Source organism: Lissotriton vulgaris, chromosome 12 (genome assembly GCF_964263255.1).
Source record: "Lissotriton vulgaris chromosome 12, aLisVul1.2, whole genome shotgun sequence".
NCBI classification, from domain to species: Eukaryota; Metazoa; Chordata; class Amphibia; order Caudata; family Salamandridae; genus Lissotriton; species Lissotriton vulgaris.
Window position 1 is genome coordinate 408985214 of NC_141700.1, and position 27697 is coordinate 409012910.

General features: G+C 50.1%; 1 protein-coding gene across 5 annotated transcripts in view; it reads left to right on the forward strand.

Annotated features, from left to right (window-relative positions):
• The window catches only part of CHD9 (chromodomain helicase DNA binding protein 9), a 2197083-nt gene that overhangs the window by 1263217 nt on the left and 906169 nt on the right, over positions 1-27697 (forward strand). For all 5 annotated transcript variants that reach the window (XM_086945174.1, XM_086945175.1, XM_086945176.1 and 2 more), the window contains one exon: positions 5848-6027. In XM_086945174.1, the coding sequence (XP_086801300.1) occupies positions 5848-6027 (180 nt within the window). The remainder of the gene's footprint in view (positions 1-5847; positions 6028-27697) is intronic.

Sequence of the window (27697 nt, forward strand, 5' to 3'; positions counted from 1 at the left end):
CGCGCGATGCGGCCGGGGCGACACCGCCAGAGCCGCAGGCGTCGCGGCCTGCTCCATACCTGCCGGTCCCTGGGTAGAACGCGACGCCGGAGGAGATCGATGCCTTCCTCATGGCCATAAGGTCCCTCACTCCTCCGTCGGGTTCTGCGGTCCCGACTGGGAGCCTAAGGAGGCCGGGTGCTTAGGCCCGGTGCCGTCAGGTGCTTAGGCCAGGCGCCGTCAGGTGCTTAGGCCCGGCGCCGTCGGCGACTTCGGTCCCGGCGCCGTAGGGCCCCTCTGGATCCGGTTCCGGATCCGGGTCGTCGCTGGTCGACCTTAAGACCTCGCCGGCCCCTAGAGTGTCGCCCCCGACGCCGTCCCCGAACAACTTCGTCCCCGGCCCCCCCCCCCCCCCCCCCCTCGACCCAGGTCCGGCGCCGGAGCGGCGCCGCTCAACGCCACATTTGAAGTCGAGAGAAGACTTTTTCTCCTATGATCCGGCCTCATCGTTTGACCCTGCATACCAGGAGATGGGTGGCGAGGCGGATTGGGAGGGGTCTGAGGACCCTCTGGCCCGTGAGTGCCAGTCTTATCAGGACTGGGCAGGTGAGCTAGGGGATGCCAGTGGTTTGGACACTTCGCCAGACACTGTTTTTTCTCCCCTCCTACCGTGGCTTCGGAGGAGGGGGCTGCCTATAGTGTGGTGTTGACGCGGGCGGCCAAGGCCTTATCCCTTGATCTCGCCGTGAGGACTAACCTCCTCACTGAGGTACTTAAACCGCAAGCAAGCTCTTCGGAGCCTCTGTTGCCGTTTAATGAGGCCTTGTCTGACGTTCTTCTGGGCACCTGGTCCAGGCCCGCTAGAGGTTCACCTGTAGATAGGAACGTGGCCGGACACCACCGCCTGGCTCGGGGCAACCCTTGCTTCCTGTCCACCCATCCCACTCCCGAGAGCCTGGTCATACATTCCCGACGGCTCCTCCCGATTGGGAATCCAAGAGGTACGAACAGTATGGTAAGAAGATGTTCTCCTCACTTAGTTTGGGGTTGCGGTCAGTTAACACTGCGTGCCTCTTGGGCCGTTTTTCCCACTCACTGTGGGACAAGGTCGCGGACGTGCTGCCACAATGTATGGAGGAGGCCCGGACTAAACTCGCCCAAGCCCTTGCGGAGGGTCGAGATGCGGCACGGTATTCCATCCGGTGTGGGCTGGATACAACGGACTCACTAGGTAGAGCGATGGCAACGACGGTGGCGATTCGTCGCCACGCCTGGCTGAGGTACGCCAACTTTTCGGCTGATGTTCAAAACACCCTTATGGAAATGCAGTTGGATGGCCGTCGCCTCTTTGGCAACAAGGCAGACAGTGCGCTTGAGCGCTTTAAGGACTCCAGGTCGACCGCCAAGTCCTTGGGCCTATCGGCCCCTCGCCAGCAAACTGCTGCCTTTCGCTCCTTTCGTGGCCAAGGAAGGGGCGCCCCCACACGTCCTGCCAGCCACGGGCCGCAGACTAACATCCAGCGCGGTGGCGGACGTAGTAACCACCGTGACAGTGCCCGGTGACAACGGCGAGGCCAGTCCACATCCAAACCAGCAGCATCCGCCTCAAAGCCCTCCTAGTCCGAGCTTTCAGGCCCACAATACGCCAGCTGGGGGCAGGGTTTGCCATCACCTCCTCCACTGGCGCGACATCACTTCAGACAGATGGGTGCTGCAAATCGTCCGAAGGGGCTACTCCCTTCCCTTTGAGGCGACCCCTCCAGCCATGCCACCGCAGTACCACCGCGTGTCGGGGATCACTTGAATCTTCTGCGAGAGGAAGTTACGGCCCTCTTGGCCAAGGGGGCCATCGAGCGCATTCTTGGGCCAGAAGTAGAGTGTGGTTGTTACTCCCACTACTTTCTGGTTCCCAAGAAGGGCAAAGGGGGCCTGCGCCCTATCTTGGACATGCGGAACGTCAACGGCTTCCTCCGGAAGGAGAAGTTCAAGATGCTGACACTGGCTCAGGTCTTAGCTGCCCTGGACCCTGGAGACTGGATGGTAGCATTGGACTTGCAGGACTCTTATTTTCACATCCCCGTCCTGTCGGCCCACCGGTGCTATCTGCGTTTCACGGTAGGCCACGAGCACTTTCAGTTTACCGTGCTCCCTTTCGGCCTTACCAGCGCCCCACGGGTGTTCACGAAAGTGATGGCGTGGTCGCAGCTCCTCTGCGCAGGTTAGGGGTTTCAGTCTTCCCCTACCTCGAGGACTGGTTGTTGAAGGCGGGCTCGCCCCATATAGTCATCAGCCACCTCCAGACTACGGCCGACCTCCTGCATCTGCTGGGGTTCTCCATCAATGTGCCAAAGTCACACCTGTGTCGCTCTCAGAAGCTCCTCTTCATCGAAGCGGTTCTAGACTCGGCGCAGTTTCAGGTTTATCCTCCCGGACAGCGGGTTTGGGATATTCAGGCTCTGATTCCGATCTTTCAGCCGTTATCCAGAGTCTCTGTCAGGTTGACGCTGTGGCTTCTGGGGCTGATGGTCTCCTGCATCCTTCTGGTGCATCACGCCAGGTGGCGGATGCGGGCTCTGCAGTGGGACCTGAAGTTTCAGTGGGCCCAGCATCAGGGCAACTTGTCCGACCATGTCTTTATCTCGGAGGGCACTGCATGACAGTTGCAGTGGTGGCTCACCGTCCGCGATTGGGTCAGCGGCAGATCCCTCTCCCTACCCCAACCGGAGCACGTAGTTGTGATGGACGCGTCCCTCCAGGCCTGGGGGTGCCACATGGGAGAGGCGGAGATCAGAGGCCTCAGGTCTCCGGCGGACTCCCAGCTCCACATCAACCTTCTGGAGCTGCGGGCGATCCGGCTTGCACTGAAGGTATTCTTCCCCTCTGTCCGGGGGAGTGTAGTGCAGGTGTTCACGGACAACACCACCGCCATGTGGTACTGCAACAAACAGGGCGGGGTGGGGTCGTGGACCCTATGCCAGGAGGCTCTACGCCTCTGGCAGTGGCTGAAACATAAGGGCGTGACCCTGGTGGGTCAACACCTGGCAGGTTCCCTGAACGCCAGAACGGACGAACTCTGCCATTGGTGCATGATGGATCACAAATGTCGTCTGAACTCGGACGTGGCGCAAGGCCTCTTTCATCAGTGGGGAGAGCCCTGGTTAGATCTATTCGCCACAGAAGAGAACGCGCAATGTCATCAGTTCTGCGCGTTGGAATTTCCAAGGTGACACTCGCTCTGAGACGCTTTTCGTTGCAAGTGGAGTTGAGGTCTGTTGTACGCCTTTCCGCCTATACCACTTCTGCCCAGAGTGCTGAAGATCAGGCGCGACCGGGCCCAAGTCATCCTTGTGGCTCCGGACTGGGCACGAAGATACTGGTATTCCGAGCTACTCAGCATGTCTGTCGATCCCCCGATTCGTCTGCCTCTTCAGGAGGACCTTCTGTCGCAGCAGAAGGGGAAGATCCTCCACCCGAACCTGTCCAGTCTCCACTTACATGCGTGGAGATTGAGCGGCAGCAGTTGAGGCCATTTGACTTGCCTCCTGAAGTCTGTAATGTGATTCTGGCATCCAACACAAAATGGGTATACGCCTGCAGGTGGAACAAATTTGTGGCATGGTGCACAGCAAAGGCTGTGGATCCCCTTTCTGCCCCTCTTTCAGAGGTTCTCCTCGTTCTTCTTTCTCTTGCCCAGCAGGGCTCTGCTCTGGGCACTCTAAAGGGGTACCTATCTGCCATTCCCGCCTTCTTAAGGCTCCCTGATCAGCCCTCTTTGTTCAAGTACCCAGTTGTAAATACGTTTTTGAAGGGCATCTCTAATATGTTCCCTCCTGTTCGTTTCGTGATGCCTCAGTGGGACTTGAACCTTGTTCTGACTTATCTGATGTGCGCTCCCTTCGACCCACTTCATAACTGTCCTCTTAGTCTCCTTACTCTTAAGACTGCATTCCTGGTTGCCATCACCTCTGCCAGGAGAGTGAGTGAGCTCCAGGCTCTTTCCTCTAAACCTCCTTTCCTTTCTGTTCTTCCGGACAAAGTTGTGTTGCCGACGCGACCCTCTTGCCTGCCCAAGGTAGTCACAGCCTTCAACATCGGGCAGTCCATCACCTTGCCCACCTTCTTTCCGCCTCGAAAGATGAAGAGAGGCTCCACTGTCTGGACCCAAAACGTGCGCTCTCATTCTATCTGGATCGCACACGCCAGTTCCGGGTGGATGACCAACTCTTTGTTGGTTATCTGGGTGCTAAGAAGGGACGGGCGGTGCACAAACGGACCATTTCTCGATGGGTCGTCTTGTGCATCAAGGCTTGTTACTCTCTGGCTAGAAAGGAGCCTCCTGTGGGGCTACGTGCCCATTCCATGGCGGCTACTACTGCCCTGGGTCGGGGAGTCCCCTTGCAGGACATCTGTTCGGCAGCTACGTGGGCCTCGCTGCACACGTTCGAAAGACACTACTGCCTGGACAGCCTAGTCCGGAGAGATGGTTTTTTCGGCCGTTCCGTTCTCCAGTACTTTCTATTGTGATCATTGGTTCGCAGACCCACCACCGGGGTTGGTATTGCTGGGGTATCTATTCTAAGGTAAGGAATCTAATACTAACCTGTTTCTTTCAGATGCACAAGTTACTTATCTTCGGTAACGATATATCTGTAAGAAACAGTAGTTAGTATTAGATTCATTACCACCCCACCCATCCTTCCGGTTCTGCGAAAGAATATCTAGGGTTAAGGTCATCCCCTTACAGGGCCCTAGTTTCATGGCACCAGTGTTGGTTTTTATCATGGCTATGCGTTTCTGGCGCAGAAAAGATATGTATGAGAACTGACGTCGGCGCGCGAGGGCGGCGTCTAAGTACTCCGGCGACGTCATCCCGGCGCCAACGACGAACGCGGAGCCGCAGACGAAGCCTACCGACGTGCAAGGGTACTGCTATGCAAAAGTTTCCGGATCCAGTCTGACGCTTGGGGATATTCTAAGGTAAGGAATCTAATACGAACTACTGTTTCTTACAGATATATCGTTACCGAAGGTAAGTAACTTGTGTGTTAAGCTGTATTGTTTTCTGCATTAAGACCGGTTATTCACTGGCTAAGAAGTAGTCTCCAGAAAGACTGAGAACTCATTTCACAGGACTCAAGGCTGCTACTACTGTGGTGGCATGCGAAGTGCCTGTTCTTGTCATCTGTCAGGTTGCGATGTGCAAGGCTGTGCACATGTTCATAGACCAATTACTACCTACTTTGGTCTGACTGGAAGGGCTTGGTCCTGCAGGACTTTTCAATCTTGTTTCACTCCATAGACCCTCTGCCTTTTGAGAGGTACTACTTTGCCATTTATTCTAAAGGTGAGGAATCTTCATTTAAAAGTATCCATCAGAAGGACAAGTTAACTTCGGTAGCTCTCTCTGGTGGATTCTCATTCCTTACCTCCCTCCCTTCTTCCCGTTCTGTGGAGTGACCTTTTTTGAACATTGAAATGGACCCCAATCTTGTAATCTGCAAACTGGTACCTCTTGGGCTCGGCATCAGTGGGTGCTGAAAGAGGCAAGCAAGAAAGTGACATTGACGTGCAGGGGAGGCGCTTGTATGCAGTTCTGCTTTGTCACTTCCGCAGTGGAATGAGGCCAACATGGATTTTCACAATCCCTCCTAAAGCCGCGTGTGAGCACTGTGGTAAAAACTTCTAAATCCAATCTAGCTCCTAGGGAATATTCTAAAGGTGACGAAACCCCAGTTAGATTGAGTAGCAGCTAGAAAAAGCATTACCAAAAGTAAGTAATTTGTTCTTCTTGCTACTTTCTGTGTGTTTTTAATTATTCAGTTGATGCCGTATATGTCAGTTTGTGAACTTATGTTTTTCAATGCATAGATCCAACAACTGTCTAAAAAGGCAATTGAAGATCTGCTTCGAAGAGGGGCTTATGGAGCCATCATGGATGAAGAGGATGAGGGTTCCAAATTCTGTGAAGAAGATATTGATCAGATTTTGCAGCGTCGTACTAAAACCATAACAATTGAATCGGAAGGAAGAGGTTCCACATTTGCAAAGGTAACACATTTTGAAGGTTGGAAATGAACTCTGATCATACTGTTCAGGCCACAAGAGAGATCTCTCTTGAGAAAAATGTATTTATATCAGAGCTGTTTTTGTAGCACTCCAATGAATGATAGTGAGGTTTATGAACCGCTTAATGCATTCCAAAACTCGTTTGAGGGATAAGAAAAGTTTATGGATAAAAACGTGATGCAAGAAACAATAGTCTGACAAGTTTTAAAGTTGGAGGATACCTAATGAATGCTTAAAATGGATATAATTATATCTGGATAGTTTTATTCTTAAAATATATACCCAGAGATTCTGTAAACACTTTGCATTCTGTCATGGCGGCTGGTAGTGCCACTTATGTCCCAGGTGTCTAACTGGTGTTACGGAGAGATCCAGCTGTATGACACTACAATCACGTTGCACTACTATATCAGAAAGATTTATCCTTCTAACCCCATATCCCCAACACACTGTCACTCTGAAGCACCCTATCTGGTGTTCAGCAGTTAGTTACAATGGGCATGAAAGTTTTAATTAGCCAACTTTTCATGTTTTGTATTTTCAACTTGAGCAAATGATTTAAAGACTGAAATCAGATATGCTAACTGTGAGAAGTTGGCCTGGCATATGCTGTCCATAATCTCATGAATGGATATATATATATATATATATATATATATATATATATATATATATATATATATATATATATATATATATATATATATATTCTAAAACACATTCCTCTAGTCTCATTATGAGGTTAGAGGCAAAAGTACATTCAGTAAACTTATTTAGCACACAGTAAATTAGCACAATATCTGTTGAGCCCTAGGGGTGTACCACACCATATATTAAGAAAGTGATAAAAGAACCACGACTGACATAGATACAAGGCATAGAGCCTTTAGAACTGCTGGGGCCACCAGGAACCACCCAAGGTAGAAACACAGGGGACCCAAAGGGGACGCGTGCAGTGTCTAAACACAGCCGCGGATCACCATTACTTCTGTCGGGAAAGTCGCCGTTTGAAAGAAGAGGACTTGGAGCAAACCCATTTAGAACTAGGAGATCGGCTCACGAAAACCTCCTGGTGACCCCCCGGATCCTTAAAGGGAGAGCCTTTTTCTCCCTCGCCCCCAAACTATGGGACACTCTTCCCGCTGACCTCAAGGGCCAGCCTTCTCTTGCCCTTTTCCAGAAGAATCTAAAAACCTGACTATTTGCAGAATCCTACCTGTAACATCTGCTTCCTTTATTTGCCTCCGACCACTCAGCTGTTTATTTTTCCATCTGATGCGCCTTGATGCCTTCGGGTTAATTTGCGCCCATATAAATTCCTAATTCATTCCTTCATTCATTCAACACCCACGGGAGCACCGTAGTACTCAAGTTACCTCACCCAGGGAAGCCGCACCCAGGGAAGCCGGATGCATAGGTGTCTTTTCATGTCTGGTTTCGTCTGCGATTTCAATGGTGAGCTGTTGAAAAAATGCTGCAGGAGAAAAAGTGGAAAGTGTCTGGGTGGATCCAAGGGTGGATCGGAGATCTGAAGAACCTGAAAGCAGAGGGGGCCAGAGTCTGGGTCACTTGCCAGTGACCAGGGAGGTGATGAGAAGATGCCAAACGATGTCTGGTGATTTCAGGTGAAGAATGTGAAGCTTGACTCTTCAGCCACTAGGACCAGGAGGCATCGAGGATGACCAGGAGCTGGAATCGAGCTGTCCCACGAAGACTGTCGAGTGCTGCAGTGACGGTTTTCGGCTTGGACCCAACAAGCCTTTGCAACAGCATCACACACAGAAAGCAAGGATTGGCTTTGGTGCAGCCCAGCAAGGTCTGAGGGACTCACCCTTTGCAGGGGAGTCAGGGCACGTCTGGCGCAACCAGGGAAGCCCAAGAAACAGAAGTTACCTTTGTGGGGATCCACCAGTCGACGGACCAAGGATCACAAAGGGGACTCGAGCAGAAATGCTAGAAGCGGACAGACGGAACACTCGTGAAGTGTAGGCCCACAATCTTCGGTGCAGAGGGTGCTCGGGCTTGGACTACAAGTAGCCCAATGCACAATTTCGGTAAAGTTAGGGAAGTCGATGCACTAGCAAATGTGCACGTGTCCAGGAGTACCAGTCCCACGTCACTCATGAGGGTTGCAGGTCTCAGCTGTGCTGGGATCTCATGTCGGCCTCTGAGAAGTCTGGAAGTCCGTGCCCTCTGTCGCAAATCCGACGGGAGCCTTGGAAATGCAGTCCGGCAAGATGCTTCTTTGGTGCCTGTTGGAACAGGGGATTGACTCCTTGACCCCAAGGGAGGTTCTTTCATCTTCTAGTCAATGTCGAATGTCGAAGTTCCAGGATATATATTGCAGAGTTTCTTCCAGGTGTAATCTGAAGTCCTAAGGACTGGGATCCCATACTTATACTAAGTTAGGGGGTTTAACATACTCTGGGGACCCACCTATGGGAAAATCTAGGGAGGGGTGTGGCTACAGCCCTTTCGCTTTGGCCAGTTTCGCGCCAGAGCAGCGGCTGAGTGCCCCTGCAACCGGTTTGAACTGGGATATGCACAGGGACACCAAGTGTACCCCCAGCACTGTCTAAAAAGCATTCTCTGAATGCGCCCACCCAGCCCCAATACACTAAAGCCTGTCTGGGAGGTGGTTACAGCTCCCTGTGACAGGAAACCTATTGTCCAGGCCTCCCCTGAGTTTCGTCCAGCAGCAGGAGGTTAGAAACTTTTGTCTGTGGCTGCAGCATCCATTTAGTGATGCTGGGGCTCTTTTAAACTATTACCGGTTAGGTCAGTGTGTACATGTCTCTCCCTCTAGAAGGGTGGAATTCTACACCCGCCGCCAGGAGTGGCGGGGGGGGAGGTAGGATTCCAAAGTGTTTGACACCAAACCCAACATGTTTCTATGCAGCCATTCCAAAGTTAGCATTTACTGCATGGTTATAATACACTTAAGAGTATATGGTCTGGCTGCGTCACAGAACAGATCAGCTACAGAGAATGGATTCCGGAAGCTGCAGACGGGTCCTGCTCATGCATGGGCACCCTCTCACACAAACCAAGCACTCTGCCTTCAGGATTGATAAGGCCTGCCATAGGAGTGACTTGTAGGTTTATCGGTGTCAGTGATTAAAGGTAGATATAGGTAACCTATATCTTAGTAAGGGGTGCATGCACCACCTTACCCAGGCTGCAGTAGCAGAACTGTGGTGCCATTTTGGAAGGTTTCCGAGGGGTGACATAATACATGCGTTCGAGGCATGTGGGCTGCTGAATTCATATCTGTGCATAGATCGCTGCCTAGTGTTGGGTCCGGATGATTGCACATTGTTGTCCTGGAAGAGTCTTCGAAGTATCACGAGATAGGTGGCTCCTCCCCTGGACTACAGTGCGCATGGGCATCCTCTCCATTCTTAGATTGTTTTTTTCCGCCATTGGGTTCGGATGCATTTTCCTGTACTCAGAGTTCGGAATCGAAATAAACTTATCTAAAAGGCCAAATGGCCTTCGGAATCGTCAGTATTGTTTTCGATCGGTACTGAATAGCTTTCTTCACAATCTACTTGCACTCCGGTCATCGAATCCGGCCGTTTGGCCTTCTCGACGCCACGTGGACCGACGGTCGATGGAACGAAGTCCATTCAAATATTGCCCGCAGTGCAACTCAAAGTTTCCGCACACAGATAAGCATCCTGTGTGCAACAAATGTTTATCGCCAGATCATAATGAAGGCGATTGCCTAGCTTGTGCACAGTTCCGGTCCAAGAAGACGATCCGGAATCGGCGGGCGGCAAGGCAAGAGATGCAGAGGGCGGACTGGAGCCCGAGAATATCTTCGAAGAGGAAGAACTAGGTGACGTCGAAGACTCGGATCAAGAAGAGGATCAAGACTCCGAGCACGACTCAATATTATATTGACGAGTAAGAACAAATCGTCGAGGTCGAAGAAGACGACCAAGACATCGTAGTGGTCTAAGACGACTCCGATGACAACGGGGGGGCGAACCGTGAGTACACCGCCCCACACAGACACTACACCATTATCAGAGACTCAGGTCGAGGCATCGCCAACCGGCCTTAGCCAAGATCTAAACACTGATTCTATAGCCCCGCAATACAGCCCGGCTAAGAATATACAAAAAGAGCCTTCTGAGACACGTAATCCAAGAGCGGTTCTACCTTAACTGAAAGTCATCGACACAACGGTCTTCAGACCGAACGTCGTCGAACCGAAGGTGATAAACACAAAGGGCGCCGAGCCGAAGGCCAGCATTCCATATAAACCTTCAAAGCCAAGGCCCGTCGACTCGAAGAAATCCAGTTCGACGGCTGAAAAGGGACAAAAGGTTGTCTACGAAGCCAAAAGGGCTACGCCCAAGACGGTCGTCGAACCGAAAGCGAAACCAAAAGTAGACCAACCAAGAATGGTCGCGCCGAAGCCCATCGATCCGAAAAAGGGCATAGAGCCGAAGCCACAGGCTCAGAGGACACCTCTACAGCCGAACAAGCAAAAACCCCGATAAAGGTTATCGAACCAACAAAACCAACAAAACCAATCGGCCCAAAAAAAGTGGTGCAACCTGTGAAATCCGTCGCACCGACAAAACCTATCGGACAGACACTGCCCATAAAGCCTCAAAAGCTGATCCAGGCACCGAAACCGGTCAAACCAAAAAAAGGCATCGAACCAACAAAGGTCAAACCGAAAACATCGGCGCAAAGGCAAAAGACTGAGGAAGAGGAGAACATCCATCCAGACCCATCTACAGAAGATACCGGGAAAGTGACTGTTTACAAAAGGGAGAAAAGACCAGCGCCAGCTGAAGACTTTTCTACTATTCCACTCAAAAAGAAAAGAGACTGTGCAACCTCTCCTATTCTTTTCGAGCCTATCTCTCCAGCTATGCCTACTACTCCATATGCACCACACTCACCTACACGCTCTGACTATGAGCCAGGTGTAGATCAGGACACAGATGCTAATTTTGAATATCCACAAAACACAGATGTAGACCCCAACTCTCAACCATGGGGGGATGACTCAGACCCTGATGAGGCTCAACCCATTACAGACACACCTGCATACCCAGCTAGACCATCACCTACAGAAGACACAGTGGCATTCAACTCATTAATAGATAGAGCAGCGCTCTACCATAATGTAGAAATGCATGCAGATCTTATAGAGGAAGACTTTCTGTTTGATACGCTTGCAACATCAGAAAAAAGTGTCAAAACACTTCCCTTGTTAAAAGGGGTCCTAAAGCACGCAAATGACATATTCAAAGACACTGCTAGGGCACGTGTCATCAACCCTAGAATTGAAAAAAGTATAGGGCTGCACCATTAGACCCTACTTACATCAGGGGACAACTGCCACTAGACTCATTGGTAGTCTCCAAAGCACGTAAGCGTACTAATTCTCAAACTACTGGAGAGGCTCCTCCTCCTGATGAGGAGTCAAAGATTTTAGAAGCATCAGGCAAGAGAGTAGCTGCTCAAGCAGCAAACTCATGGAGAATTGCCAATACTCAAGCCTTGTTGGCTAGATACGACAGAGCACACTATGACAGCTTAGAACCACTTCTCCAACACTTACCTGAGCCTTTCAAACAGCAGGCCGATGAACTTGTACAGGAGGGAAAGTTCATTACCAGTGCCTCCATTAAGTGTGCTCTAGACGCGGCAGACACAGCTGCCAGATCTATTAACACAAGCGTACAACTTAGGAGACACGCATGGCTTCGCATATCTGGATTTAAGAGTGAGGTCCAAAACACAATTCTTAACCAGCCAGTCAATCCAGATTTTTTATTTGGTCCAGCAGTTGACTCAAATCTGGACAAAATGAAAAAGGACACAGACTGCAAAGTCAATGGGGGCTCTTCAGTCACAACAACACTGAGGCTCCTTTCGTTGCTCCAACTACAGAGGAGGAGCGCGAGGTAATACATTGCAGCAATCCTCCACATACAAAAGTAATACGCAATCCACATACAATAAAAACACAAATCGTGGTGGATACCGAGGAAATAATAACAAGGGCAGAGGGCGTGGAGGCAATGCCAATAGATCTCCACTGATACCAAACAGTAACTTCTTGGCACTACCCCCAGACCATACAACACCGGTCGGGGGAAGGCTACAACAGTTCCTACCAGTCTGGCTAAACATCACTACAGACAAGTGGGTCAGGCAAATTATCCAACATGGCTATTGCCTAGAACTCACATCCACACCACCCACCATACCACCAGTACACCGTCCAAAGTCAAAGGAACATACAACATTATTGCAGCAAGAGGTCATCAGTCTGCTGCTAAAGGGGGCCCTAGATCCAGTCCCATTAAAACATCAAGGAACAGAGTATACTCACTATACTTCCTCATTCCCAAAAAGGACGGGTCTCTCAGACCAATATTGGACCTCAGGCCCCTCAACCAGTACATTTTATCAGAGCATTTTCACATGCTCACTCTGCAACAAGTCTTACCACTGCTGCGGCAGGGAGACTTCCTAGCAACTCTAGACCTCAAAGACTCATACTTTCATATACCAATACACCCTGCTCACAGAAAGTATCTCAGGTTTACAATTCAAGGACAACACTACCAGTTCAAAGTCCTACCATTCGGCGTAACAACAGCTCCACAGGTGTTCACAAAATGCCTAGCAACAGTGGCGGCGCATCTCAGGAGACAACACATTCATGTGTACCCATATCTGGACGATTGGCTAATACAAGCGCCATCGGCCCAGCAATGTGCCAGCCACATGTCAAACACCATTCATCTCCTGCACAGTCTAGGTTTCTCGCTGAACTACCCAAAGTCACACCTACAACCCTCCAACGTACAACAGTACCTGGGAGCTACAATAGATACACTAGCAGCAATGGCATATCCAAACACAGCACGGATCAACGGAATGCAAACGTTAATCCAAAGGTTCAAGCCACAACACTCATTGCCAGCTCGAGTGTTCATGCAACTAATAGGCATGATGGCCTCGTGCATATTCATAGTCCCTCATGCCAGACTACACACGCGTCCGCTACAAGAGTGCCTAGGAAGGCAGTGGAACCAGGCTCAGGGACAAATAAAAGACCTAGTGTTGGTAACCAGTCGGGCATACAACTCTCTGCATTGGTGGAATCCACAAAACCTTTGCAAAGGACGACTGTTCCAGGAGCCTGTCCCACAAATAGTGATGACGGCGGACGCATCCCTGATAGGCTGGGGAGCCCATGTCCTGCATTACACAGTCCAGGGTCTATGGACTACACAACAGAAGAAGATGCACATCAACCTACTAGAGTTGATGGCGGTCTTTCTAGCACTAAAAGCGTTCAAAAAACACTTATGCAACAAGTCTGTGTTGATCTGGACGGACAACATGACAGCTATGTATTATATTCAAAAACAGGCAGGAACACATTCCCCACAACTATCGCATCTAGCTCAAAGTATGTGGAAATGGGCCCTTCAAACGAACATGTTTCTCATGGCAAAACACCTCCCAGGCAAGAACAATCAAATAGCCGACCTGCTCAGCAGGCACAGTTAACAAATGCACAAATGGGAGATTCACCCCAATATGCTCCAACCAGTCTTCCGGCAGTGGGGACAACCGGAGATAGATCTGTTTGCCACAAGCGACAATGCAAAATGCCAGTACTTTGCCGCCAGGTTCCCACATCCGCAGTCGCAGGGCAATGTGATATGGATGAACTGGTCAGGCAAATTTGTGTACGCTTTTCCCCCAGCTCCATTAATACCGCTAGTGGCACGCAAAATGCGCCAACATTCACTGACGCTAATCCTAGTTGCTCCCACATGGGCGAGGCAACCATGGTACACAACCGTCCTAGAACTGTCAGTGGTGCCTCATCAAAGACTGCGACTCACACCCAATCTTCTAACTCAGAGCCATGGAGAAATCCAACAACCAGATCCGCAACAGCTGAACCTGGCGATCTGGCTCCTGAAGTCCTAGAATTTGGATACCTGAACTTGCCTCCAGACTGCATGAATATTATCAAGGAGGCAAGAAAACCCACTACCGGGGCATGTTATGCAGCAAAGTGGAAACGTTTCGTCATTTACTGCAGTAACAACGATATAAACCCATTAGATGCTTCTACACATATCATTTGCTATCTCTTGCACCTACAACGTTGCAATTTAGCCTACTCATCCATCCGGATACATTTAGCTGCGTTAGCAGCATATCTCCAAAACAGGCAACATCTTTCACTGTTTAGAGTGCCAGCAATTAAAGCATTTATGGAGGGACTTAAACGAGTAATTCCCCCAAAGCACCCACATTCACAAGTCTGGAATCTAAACATCCTTTTAACCAGACTTATGGGACCACCTTTTGAACCACTACACTCATGCGAACTACAATTTCTTACTTGGAAGGTGGCTTTCCTTATTGCCATTACTTCACTTAGAAGAGTTAGTGAGCTGCAAGCCCTAACTATTCAAGAACCATTCATTCAAGTACATGCAAATAGAGTAGTTCTCAGAACAAACCCTAAATTCATGCCAAAAGTGGTATCCCATTTTCATATAAATCAAACAATAGAACTGCCAGTGCTCTTTCAAAATCCACAGACAGTTGCTGAAAGGGCCTTACATACTCTAGATGTCAAAAGAGCTCTGCTATACTATATAGATAGAACTAAGGCATTTTGGAAAACAAAGCAGTTGTTTGTTGCTTTCTCACCGCAACACAGAGGCAACCCTATTTCAAAATCAGGTATAGCCAGATGGATCGTTAAGTGCATTCAGATATGTTATTTAAACGCAAAATGCACCTGAACAGTTCCCCCTAGGGCGCATTCTACACGCAAACTAGGGGCATCCATGGCTTTCCTAGGAAATATTCCTTTACACGAAATTTGTTGAGCAGCCACATGTTCAACCATACATACATTTACAAAACACTATTGTGTCTATGTACATTCCAAACAGCAAGCTGCTGTAGGACAGGCTGTTCTCAAAACTCTTTTTCAGACTGCTGCCGCTGGCATAGGCAACCACTGCTAGGGGAGATACTGCTATACATTCTATGCACAGATATGAATTCAGCAGCCCACATGCCTCGAAGGGAATATGCTACTTACCAGTATGCATCTGTTCTTGGCATGTAGGGCTGCTGATATTCATATCGCCCACCCGCCTCCCCGGTGCCTGTCGCAGCTGTAGCATTCACTCTTTGCAGGGCCATCTCTTACTGTACTATACTCCATCTCTGCCACAATGGCAAAAAACAATCTAAGAATGGAGAGGATGCCCATGCGCACTGTAGTCCAGGGGAGGAGCCACTTATCTCGTGATACTTCGAAGACTCTTTCAGGACAACAATGTGCAATCATCCGGACCCAACACTAGGCGGCGATCTATGCACAGATATGAATGTCAGCAGCCCTACATGCCAAGAACAGATGCATACTGGTAAGTAGCATATTCCTTCAGCCCCTGGTAGGCCTCTGGGGTACCTATGCCCTTGGAACTTAAGGTACCATATACTTGGGGACTCACAAGGGTAACCCAGTAACCAATCTGGAGTGTACCTAATGTACATGCAATCATTTTAGAGAGGTAGCATCTAGGCTGGGGCCCTGATTAGCAGGGATCCCAGCCAAACGGAGTAAAAAGCCATCAAAACACCAGGAAAAAAGTGGGGGCAATCATGCAGTCCGATTCCACCTTCCTTCACTAACATATTATAAAAAGGCTGTCCCCAATGAGTGCAGCATGTGTTTTTGTCAGAATGATAGACACAAGTCAAAAGCTTGCCATGAGTTGGCCTCAGAAGCCAGAGCTTTAGAGAAAAAAATAAAAATCGTGGATTTAGCATTTGTGTATGAGAGCCAATGAGGCCCTGAGGACAGATCTTAGGCGGTTGCTGTGTGTAGTAACGGAATCAGATCTCCCATCAGTTTTTCAATGGAATAAACATCCCAGCATCATAAGGAACATTACATTTCCTAGCTGTTGTAATGGAAAGATTATGCTCCTCTTTCTCCACCTTGAAACAAAATAATTTCCCAGAAAAATATAAGGGAAAGACAAAACATAACCAATCAGTTTATATATTATAGTCCATTGTCACTGTTCATGCCCCCTCTTTCTTCGTGAAAGAGCTGCTTCCCAATGTTTGGATTCCATCTACCATGAGTTCAAACGTGCTTGGAGGTGCTGTTTCCTAAAAGAGAAAACCTGTAAATCCTTCCCACAAAATGTGTTAAGATATCATACATTGTGAGACAACACAAAAACCTAAATTGCATAGACTACACCATACCCTAACAGAACATATTCCTCAGCACACGCTAAAATAGTTATTCACATGTATATCAGAGTTCAAGTATATAACAAATCCATCCTTTTTTGTTTCTCTTTTCTAATATTTCGGTTTCTTTTTCCCTTTTCTTTTTTTCCTCTTTATTTTGGTGGATACTTAGCCAACATGTGTTTAGTCGCCTGGTGGGCACACTATCCCGCAACTTTTTTAAGGCTAAGATTAGAAAAACAAACTATTGTGGCACCCATCAAATATATAATGTACACAAAGGCAGAAAATAAACTTCACTGTGATTCAATGGTGTCCAATCACAGATTGGGTGTTCCATGTATGCAAGCTTTTAGTGGAAACCCATGCACTTAGTTCACAAAGTTAATTGCATAGGTCATCAGTAATCGCTATCAAAACGAAACAAATATTGGTAAATATAGAGCCAAAGTGTCGCCTAGGTGATTTGTGAATATAGCTATAGTCTTAAATTATTACAATATTAGTGAAATATCGGTGAGTCAGCCAAAGCGGTGAGAATTCATAAGTACACCTGGAGAGTGCTGCACACAGCTAACCAATAAAGAATAGACATGCACACTGGGGGATGTCAAAAAGTACCTCAATCTTTAATTTGTTTAGCCTGTGAATGAGTAGAAAAGGTACAATAAATATCTAAACTCTCTCACTAAACCCATTCTAATACGATGGGAACATCCGGTCAAGTAAGTGGAATTTCGCCTACTTCTCTTTTGGTGATAATTCCGTCCCAAAGCGATGTTTGTAACTAGATAGCTTCTGGGTCAGGTAAATCAATCCTCAATACTTTCTCTGCTTGTCATTGTCTGCACATCAAACCAGTGTGAGGATAGTAAACAAAATCTCCAATGTCAAAACCTATATTGGAATCAATGAAGTATGTGTATCATGGACCTCAAATACACATAATACAACCTAGCAATTGTGTGGCATAGATTAAATTAATACTTACTGAAACAGCTCTCTATCCTCCATAAAGTAGTGCTTCAGTGGACCCTCCACTAATAATTCTTGGCCCAGCAACCCCCAGTAGGAAATTTAACCAGTCCTGTTTTAAAAAGAGTGGAAAAAGGAGTACAAAATGGCATATTACAAGGTTAGCCTTATGAGAGTTTAGGTATCTCTCACCAATACAGGAGTCATTTGAGTCAAGTCCAGTCTTTTCTTACCTGTAAGCGGGGAACCGATCAGCACCTTTCTGACCTTGTTTGTGTGTACAACAAACGCCGCTAACGTGAACGATTTAAATAATGCCTGCATGAATGCCTAGTAATAATCATAAAAAAAGGGACTCAAGTCCCACACATTCATATCCAAAACCGACGCCGTATTGTGATGAACACAGGAATGTGAACCCCTAAGGGTATCGTGAAGTGTGAGTATGACATCCTCGTCATGTGCCTCACCTCCTTACTATGTCAATTAGGAAGCAAAGAAATTTTGAGCCTTAGTATCCAGGCTGGGCGCTCGGAACGTCAGACAGTCAAAATCATCTTAATGTGAAAACGGTTGTGCACACAGGCACCGTCTTAAAAGGTGCAAGAAATTCATATCCTGCTCTACCAATCAAAGTATTGCTCTCTCAAAGTGGCCTCACAGGCAACCTGATCACGCATCGCTAAATCGCCCATTGCGAGTAATTCTCCATATCTAAAATAAATAGTGATCTGATAATCACAGACCAAATAAGACCCATCAAATACAAAAGTAATGTGTTCGACTCGAACAAGACAAGCAAGTAATACATACAGTAATGTCATGTAGCAACCATTAGACAGTAGCAGAGAGATATGATTAGCAGTACTATGAATATAAAAGAATAGTATAGTTCTATCATTGTGCAATAAGCATGAATCTAAAATGCATGATAAAAGTGTGCATACTCCTACGATGCCTGTCTAGTTGTACCTAAGTGTACCTAGCATGTGAGTAGGTGTAAAAGCCAAAAATCCCTCTAGGTTTTAGTCTAATCCCGTTACCTGAAATGTGAGAATGTAGAAGCCCTTCTTGGTCCCGATTTGGAGAACCCACGAGGGTGTTCAGACAACTGTCAGTTGGTCAGTATGTCGGCCTGGAAGTCTCAGTTCCCTCTATCAAACACTAGCCAGAGGTACTATAGTTATACAGAAAGTATCTAAGGTTTATTTGTCACTTGTTACTTGTATTAGCCATTGTTGGGTATGAGGATGACGTATGGGATGAACCGTGTACGTAGATATGGGATCGAAGGTGGTGAACCCCAGCCTGGTTTCTAAGAACCCTTATGAGTATTTATTCATACTACGTGAGTCTATTGATGGAGTTATAGGACTCCATTGTTTAGGAGAAACCCTCCATCTGCACCCAGGACTAGAACTAGGTAAAGGTTCAATCCTAAAAGGCTTGTTACAGTGTAGTGTAGGGGAAGTAATGTGGGTGAAGGAGTATGATGTTACCCGGGCCTATATTAGGGTACCTATATGAAACATAACAGCAGTTTGTAAGATAAACACCGCTCTATCAGTCCTCATTGAGAATAAAAGTGGTTCCTCATCAAAGCCAAACAAAAAGTGAAATTGCAACTCAAACTTAGTTACCCCTATAATTTATAGCAATAGTTATATTTACAAATCATGACACTTTGGCTCCTTATTGACACCATTTGTTTTGTTTTTGATTGAGATTACTAATGACCTATGCAATCGTCTTTGTGAACGAAGTGCATGGGTTTCCACTAAAAGCTTGCATACCATTAAACACCCAATCTGTTATTTTGCTTGCGTTCCCCATCGTATTTCTATTTTACTGCAGTTTCACGCTGCTATCATCTGACCCCTCCACTCCCGCCCCGCCTCACAGCTGCTCGTCCCTCCCCTTCAAATATTGACTGCTGCACAGTCTCACAGCGGACGCGCGCAGCTGGCCTGCCGAAGGCGCACCTAAGGCAAGCCCGTGTTCGCCCGTCCGTGCCTGCACTCCGCCCAGTGCCAGACTCCCTGGCCCCGCGACCTCCACAGGACCCGACACTGCTACGACGCCGGCTGAAACTTCACCTGCTTCTAGGCCACCCTGAAGGTCACCCACGGACCCTTCACCTGCCGAAACTGCAGCTACACCAGCCAGCGCACACCAGCTGGTCCTGCCCACCCCAACACTGCAGGCCACACCCTTCTCCGCTGCATACTGCTCAACACCCGCTCAGTACACAAGTACACCGTCTAACTCTGGGACCTGCTAGACTCCTACACCCCGGTCGTCGCTTTCCTGGCGGAGACCCAGATGGACACCTCCTCGGCACCGGACATAGCCATAGCCATAGCCAACCCAGACTGCTACAAGATCACACGCAAGGACCGGAGCAACAACAAACTAGGACGAGGAATCGCCATCATTCACAATAACACTATCCAAATCTCAACTAGCACCAAAGACGTCCTCCGCATGGCCGGACACATACACTTCCAGATCCACGTCAATAACAACACGACCCTCCGAGGAACCCTCGTCTACAGACCCCCGGGACTCCGACCACAGTTTAGCGAATCCATTGCCGACCTCATCAGCACGCACGCCATCACCTCCACTGACTACATCCTCCTCGGAGGTCTGAATTTCCACATCAAGAACGACAACAACTCCACAACACTGATTGACAACCTCCCCAACCTTGGACTCAAACAACTCGTCACAACACCCACCCACTCCGCTGGACACACGCTCGACCCCATCTTGGCCAGCGACCAAGCCACCTTCAGCCACACCACTGAACCCCACTGGACCGACCACCACTGCATCCACTTCACCTTCGAGAAACCCACCGCACACAACCAACCGCAACGCATCCCACACCGCAACTGGAAGAAAGTCACGGAAGACCAGCTCATCACCACTCTCTCCCAAGCCCCTCCACCCGAACCCTCCGAGACAGACGCAGCAGCCCACAACTTTAGACAATGGATCAACGGCTGCGCTAACACTCTCGCCCCGATCAAGATACCCTCCAACAGGCGCACCGACTCGAGAGCCACCTGGTTAAATGCTGACCTCCAGAAATCCGAGCACACCTGAAGAAGACTCGAAAAGCAATGGCGCAAGGACCAGACACCAGACAACCATGCAGCCATCACGAACGCCAGACGCAAACACCACCAACTCATCCTATCTGCCAAAAGAAACTCCTTCAAGGAACGAATCGACGAAAACGCACACAGCAGCAAAGAGCTCTTCAACATTGTGAAAGAATTCACTACACCAGCTCCAGTGAAGTACCAGCGTCACAAGAACTCTGCGACTCTATGGCTACCTTCTTCCACCGCAAGGTCAGACATCCACAACAGCTTCGACACTCCGGAGCCGACGACAGACACCCCAGACTCTAGTCCCATGAAACTCTTCAACCTTCTGCTCTCCTGGAATAACATCAGTGACGAAGGCCCCATCAAAATTATGAACACCATCCACTCCGGCTGACCTTCCGACCCCTGCCCCCACCACATCTTAAACAAGGAAAGCTCCATCATCGCACCCCAACTCCGAAAGGTCATCAACAGTTCCTTCGAGACCACCACTTTCCCAGAGAGCTGGAAACACGCTGAGATCAACGCACTCCTCAAGAAACCCAAGGCGGACCCAAAGGACCTAAAAAATTCTGACCCATCTCCCTGCTCCCGTTCCCGGCCAAAGTCATCGAGAAGACCGCCAACAGACAACTGACCCCCTTCCTGGAGCAGAACAACGTCCTGGACTCCTCCCAATCCGGCTTACACAGCACCGAGACCGCCCTCATAGCCACCACTGACGACATCAGGACCATACTGGACAAGGGTGAAACCGCAGCACTCATCCTCCTGGACCTCTCGGCCGCCTTCAACACCATCTGCCACCACACCCTGTGCACACGCCTCCACAACGCCGGGATCCGGGGAAAAACCCTGGACTGTATCACCTCCTTCCTCCCCAGCAGACCCCAGAGAGTCCGGTTCCCCCGTTCTAATACGAAGCCACCACGATCACCTGCGGCGTACCCCAAGGTTCATCCCTCAGCCCGACCCTTTAAAACATCTACATTGCCCCGCTCGCCAACATCATCAGAGCGCACCACCTCAACATTCTCATACGCCGACGACACACAGCTGATCCTGTCCCTCACCAAAGACCCGGCTGTCACCAAATCCAAACTCCATTTGGGAATGAGGCCGTCGCAGACTGGATGAAGACCAGTCAACTAAAGCTGAACTCAGACAACACAGAGGTCCTCATCCTCGGCTCCACCCCCTCCACATGGGACGACTCCTGTTGGCCTACCTTGCTGGGAGCTTCCCCGACACCCACTAACCACGCACGCAATCTGGGGTTCATCCTGGACTCAACGCTCTCTATGACCCAGCAAGTCAACACCATCTCCTCCTCCTGCTTCAACACCCTCGGAATGCTCCGCAAAGTTTACAGATGGATCCCCACCGAAACCAGGAGAACAGTCACCCAAGCACTCGGCAGCGCCCTCTACGCAGGAACCACGACCACACTCCAGAAAAGACTCCAACGCATACAGAAAGCCTCCGCACGCCTCATCCTCTGAATCCCCCGCACCCGCCCACCACCACAGCCACATCACCACCCATCTAAGAGATCTGCATTGGCTCCCGATCAACAAGAGGATCATCTTCAAACTCACCCACGCTCACAAAGCACTCCACAACGCTGGACCAGCATACCTCAACAAACTACTGTCCTTCTACACCCCGAACCACCAGCCTGCTCCGCCGACCTCGCCACCATCCCACACATTCGCCGATCGACCACCAGCGGCAGATCCTTCTCCCACCTTGCAGCAAAGACATGTAACACCCTCCCCGCCCATCTGTGGCAGACCCAAGACCTGCTGACTTTCAGGAGATGTCTCAAGACCTGGCTATACGACCAATAGCTGCCCCCGGCCCTTAGCGCCTTGAGACCCTAACAGGTGAGTAGTGCGCTCTACAAATGCCTTGATTGATTGGTTGATTGATTGAACTCACTTGAAACACGGTGAAGTGAAGTTTTTTTCCTTTGTGTACATTATATATTTGTTGGGTAAGAAAAAAAAAGTAAAGGAAAAAAGAAACCGAAATAAAAGAAAAGGGAAACAAAAAAGGATTGATTTGTACTATACTTGAACTTTGATATACATGCGAATAACTATTTTAGTGTGTGCTGAGGACTATGTTCTGTTGGTTTCTGGTGGCTCTGCCGCGCCTGAGGGAGCAAGGTGGTTCTCCCTACCTTACAGCACAGCTTATGATATTGGGACATGACGTATTAGCTTGTGGATTTTCTCAAAGGCGCTAATTTCCTATCATAACACCGCCAATTTGCAACTAAACTAGTACACCATACACTTTTACTGTCAAAATAACTTCATCATTCCTTTGACAAAAAAAATAACTTAATCACAATAAAACCTTATGTATGGTCAAGGAGGCTGGCTTAGTATATGGTATACACTCTAAGGTGTGATGCCCCTTGCGCTAATTCAGGCAACCCGTATGGTGATTTTAGTGGTCTTTGGTAACCATTGAAAGCTCTGAAAGTGGTAACAGCGAGACTAGGAGCAGCTGGATTGATGCAGTCTCAGTTCCAGTCGATGCCCAATGAAGTCCAATTTTCCAGACAGTCGTGTCTGGATTTCAGAGGTGAGCCTTGTTCCATGACTAATCTGAGGACCACCCACAGGGAGTCCTTTTTGTACCTTAGAAAAGGGGTAGGAAGACTCGGATATCCCTCCCAGAGGAGGGGCTGGACAGAGGGGAGGATATTCTCCTGTTATTTATCATAGTTAGAAATCTTGTAATAACTGATCGCAATTATATATAATTTAAAACGTCTGCCCACACTTACAAAGCCTGGAGAATCTACTCTGAGGTTTGTAGGGATTTCCTGCTCATGCCAGGACTACCCTTCCATTCCTAACCAAGCACTATGCCCTCAAGACTGAAGGGCCTACCATAGGAGTGACTTATAGGTTTTAAGTGCGGCGGCCTCTGCTATAAGGAAACTTATATCTGTTGTGAGAGGTGAAAACACCAACTCACACAGGCTGCAATGGCAGACCTGTAGTCTGGTTTAATTGGACTCCCATGGGTGGCACTATACATGCTCAGCCCATGGGAGACCTCAGTGGTACCTATCCCCTGGGTACCTCAGTACCATATACAAGGGACTTATAAGGGTACGCCACTAGCAAATTGTGGAAGTACTAAAGTACTTATCAGAGCCAATTTAGGGGAGAGCGCACAGTTGATGGGGTCCATATTAGCAGGATCCCAGCAGACTACAGTCAAAACCTACTGATGACAGGCAAAAAGTGGGGGTAACCATGAAAGCAGATCCTACTTTCCTACATATACCTATAGTCACCGAAATCTGTAATTTCACAGACATGCCAATTCCTGCCACTTGCATGACACCCCTCACCCAGTCTGCTCTGGTGGGGGAAGAAACCGCCTTGAACAGTTTACGTAGAGCAATCAGAAGGTGACGTTCCCAAGCCGTGCATGCTTCTTATGTTGATGCTTTGTATTCCTTAAGGCAGCGGACTAGACACAATTTTGGGGCACCCACAAACGATGGATAAGAAAGAATCCTGGAGTTAAGTTTTGTTCATTCTGAGATCTGAAAGTTATCCAGTATTAGGGGTGTCTTTCATAGATTCACATGCCTGAATCATTCCCCGTTGTTGAGATGGGAGTCTCCGGTATATAGAAAAGCAATGTCCTATAGACATACATAGAGAGAAGTAGGCCCAAGGGTCCCACCTTAGTAGCCTATCTATGTCCTTTTGTAATAAGGAACAAACTCTAGAAGAGAGCCAATCAGATAACACCTCCCTCTAGAACCTTCCTATCAGGAGCCTCAGTCTCGCAGATTTTCTACCGCACGTTGTGCTAGGGAGTCTCCACCTGAGTTCTCCTCAGGTTTGCTTGTTTTAAGCTTCTTTCTTCACAATTTTGAACAACTTTCAGCAAAATCTGACTATGGCTGACCCACAGAAGTGGGGTCTCTTCAGAGCTTGTGCCTCTTGTAACAAAAAGAGATTACATATTGAGGACCAGCACAAGACAGGTCTTCACTGTCTGTATCCGGACCATTCGCCAAAGGAATGCAAGATTTGTAGAACATTCTCTATAAAAACACTTAAGGACAGAGAGGGACGACTTTTGATCTGGCTGAACAAACTTAAGACCAGGGACAACTTGGAGTCTTCAGAGGACAGTGAGATTGCTTCTGTCTCCTCTAAATTATCCTTGAAGAGGCCAAGGGTTACTTCCCCTAGCCCTTCAGACGCTCCTCCTAAAAAGACTGCTAAATAATCTTCAGAGGCAAAATCTTCAGTGTCTGACTAGGAAGTTCCTGCCTCCAGGAAGCCAGCGCCGTCGTCGACGACAACATCGTCGACGCTATCGTCAGCGCATAAGACGACTGTGTCTCCTGTCCATGTCTCCACTTCGACAACAGTGTCAATGATGACGGCGTCGTCAGCGTTTTCATAGTCGACGAAGACTACTCCATCGTCGGCGGCGGGTAAGTCTGTGTCGTCGATTATCCTCATAAAAAACCAGTCATCTGAAAGAAACACGTTAGTATTAGATTCCTTACTTTAGAATATCCCCAGGCGTCAGTCTGGATCCGGAAACTTTTGCGTAGCAGTACCCCTGCGCGTCGGTAGGCGTCGTCTGCAGGCGTACCCTGCGGCTCCGCGTCCGTCGTTGGCGTCATGCGCCGTGATGACGTCGCTGGAGTATATAGACGCCGCCTCCGCGCGCTGACGTCAGTTCTTCTTTTTTCCGCGCCAGTTAGCGCAGATCCGAAGAGCAGTACTCCGGTCTTTTGACCAAGTTTTTTGATCTTTTGAATCTTCTACGGTGCCGGTAGGATGCCCGGTTTTAAGAACTGTGACGACTGTGACCGGACGATGTCGGTCACGGATCATCACCGACTCGGTCTCCTGTGCCGGGGCCCCGACCACGACGTGGACGCCTGTGTCGACTGCCGGGCCTTGACGAATAAAGCTAGGTGGGAGCGGTCCCGCAAGCTGCTCGAGCTCCGGGTGTCGGCCCCGCGTTGAGAGCGGTCCCGGTCCGGCCGGAGGTCAAGGGAGCGATCGAGGGAGCGGTCGCGGAGCCGTCACTGGCGCTCCGTGAGTCGTCACCATTCATCTGGTTCCTCAGGTAGGAAGCACAAAAAGTAGGGCGTCGTCATCGTACCCCCGACTCCCCCCGACGCTCGCGCGATGCGGCCGGGGGTTCGGGTGGCCCCACCCCCGCGGCTCCGCGTGAGTCGCCGGCGCGGCCTGCTCCATACCCTGCGGTCCCTGGGCAGGGCGCGTCGCCCGAGGAGATAGAGGCGTTCCTCGTGGCCTTGAGGGCTCTTTATCCTCCGGCGGGTTCTGCGGCGCCTTCGGGCCCTGTGAACCCGTCCGGGGGCCCCAGCGGCTCGGGTGACCCTGCCTTGACGCCGTCGGGTGCTCCGGCCCCAGCGCCGCCGACGGCTCCGATCCCGGCGCCGCAGGGGCCCTCTGGGTCGACGCCGGCTGGTCAACCGGCCTCTCCGGCGCTGATTCCATCGGGGCAACCCCTGGCGCCGCCCCCGCGCGGCGCTGGTTCCCCGGCGCTGGTGCTCCGGGCGGCGCCGTCCCCAATCCCTCTCCGAATCCGGACGCGGAGTCGGACCGGCGTCGTTCGACGCCCGGCTCGACGCCGATGGGGCCTGTGAACCCCGAGGAGCCGGTCTACATTGTTGATTCCGAGTATTGTGAAGATGTAGAATGCGGAGAGGGGTGGGAGGGGTCTGAGGACCCTCTGACACGCGAGTGTCAGTACGACATGGACTGGACGGGTGACTTGGGTGACGCCAGTGGTCTGGATGACTCCCCCAACCCTGGCTTTGTCTCACCTCCTACCGTGGCTACGGAGGAGGGGGCTGCCTATTCAGTGGTGTTGATGAGGGCTGCCAAGGCCTTAAACCTTGTGCTCCCCGTCGCGGCCGTGAGGACTAACATCCTCACTGAGGTACTCAAACCGCAGTCATGCCCACAGGAGCCACTGCTGCCGTTCAACGAGGCCTTAACTGACGTTCTTTTGGGCACGTGGTCCAGGCCCGCCTCAGGTTCGCCTGTTGATAGGAACGTGGCCAGACGCCACCGTCCGTGTTCGGACGACCCCAAGTTTCTGTCCACCCACCCCACCCCTGAGAGTCTGGTGATCCAGGCCTCAACCTCCTAGACCGCATTTCCGTCGGCTCCGCCCGACAGGGAATCAAAGAGGTACGACCAGTATGGCAAAAAGGTCTTCTCGTCCCTGAGTCTGGGACTGCGGTCTTGCAACACCGCGTGCCTCTTGGGCCGCTACACCCACTCTCTGTGGGATACGGTCACGGACCTGCTGCCTGAATGCCTGCCGGAGGTACGAGCTAAGCTCGGCAAGGCTATGATTGAAGGCCGAGACGCAGCAAGATACTCCATCAGGTGTGGTCTTGATACAACCGACTCGCTGGGCAGAGCGATGTCCATGACGGTGGCGATTCGTCGCCACGCCTGGCTGAGATCCGCCAACTTCTCGGCTGATGTCCAGAATGCCTTAATGGACATGCCGTTTGATGGCAGTCGCCTGTTTGGCGACAAAGCGGACCACGTGCTGGAGCGCTTCAAGGACTCCAGGGTCACGGCCAAGTCCTTAGGTCTCTCGACCCAGCGCCAGCAAACTGGTTCGTTTCGCTCCTTTGGTGGCCAAGGAAGGGGCGGTCCCACACGTGCTGCCACCCACGCGCCGCAACAGACTTATCAACGCGGTGGCGGCCGTGGAAACCGCCGTGGTGGCGGTCGGGGACAGCGGCGAGGTCAGGCCACACCTCCCCCCGCAGCATCTGCCACTAAAACCTCCTAGCCCGTGCTTTCAGGCCCATGTGACGCCGGTGGGAGGCAGGGTTTGCCATCACCTCTCCCATTGGCGCACAATAACATCGAACAGGTGGGTGCTGCAGCTCGTCCGAAGGGGCTACTCCCTCCCCTTCGAGACAACTCCACCAGCCATGCCACTGCAGAACCACCATGTGTCGGGGGACCACTTGGCACTTCTGAGGGAGGAAGTTACGGCCCTCTTGGCCAAGGGGGCCATCGGGCGCGTTCCTGGGCCAGAAGTAGGACGTGGTTGCTATTACCACTACTTTCTGGTACCCAAGAAGGACAAGGGGGGCCTACGTCCTATCTTGGATCTAAGGGACGTCAACGGCTTCCTCCGGAAGGAGAAGTTCAAGATGTTGACTTTAGCTCAGGTCTTGGCTGCTCGAGACCCGCAAGACTGGATGGTAG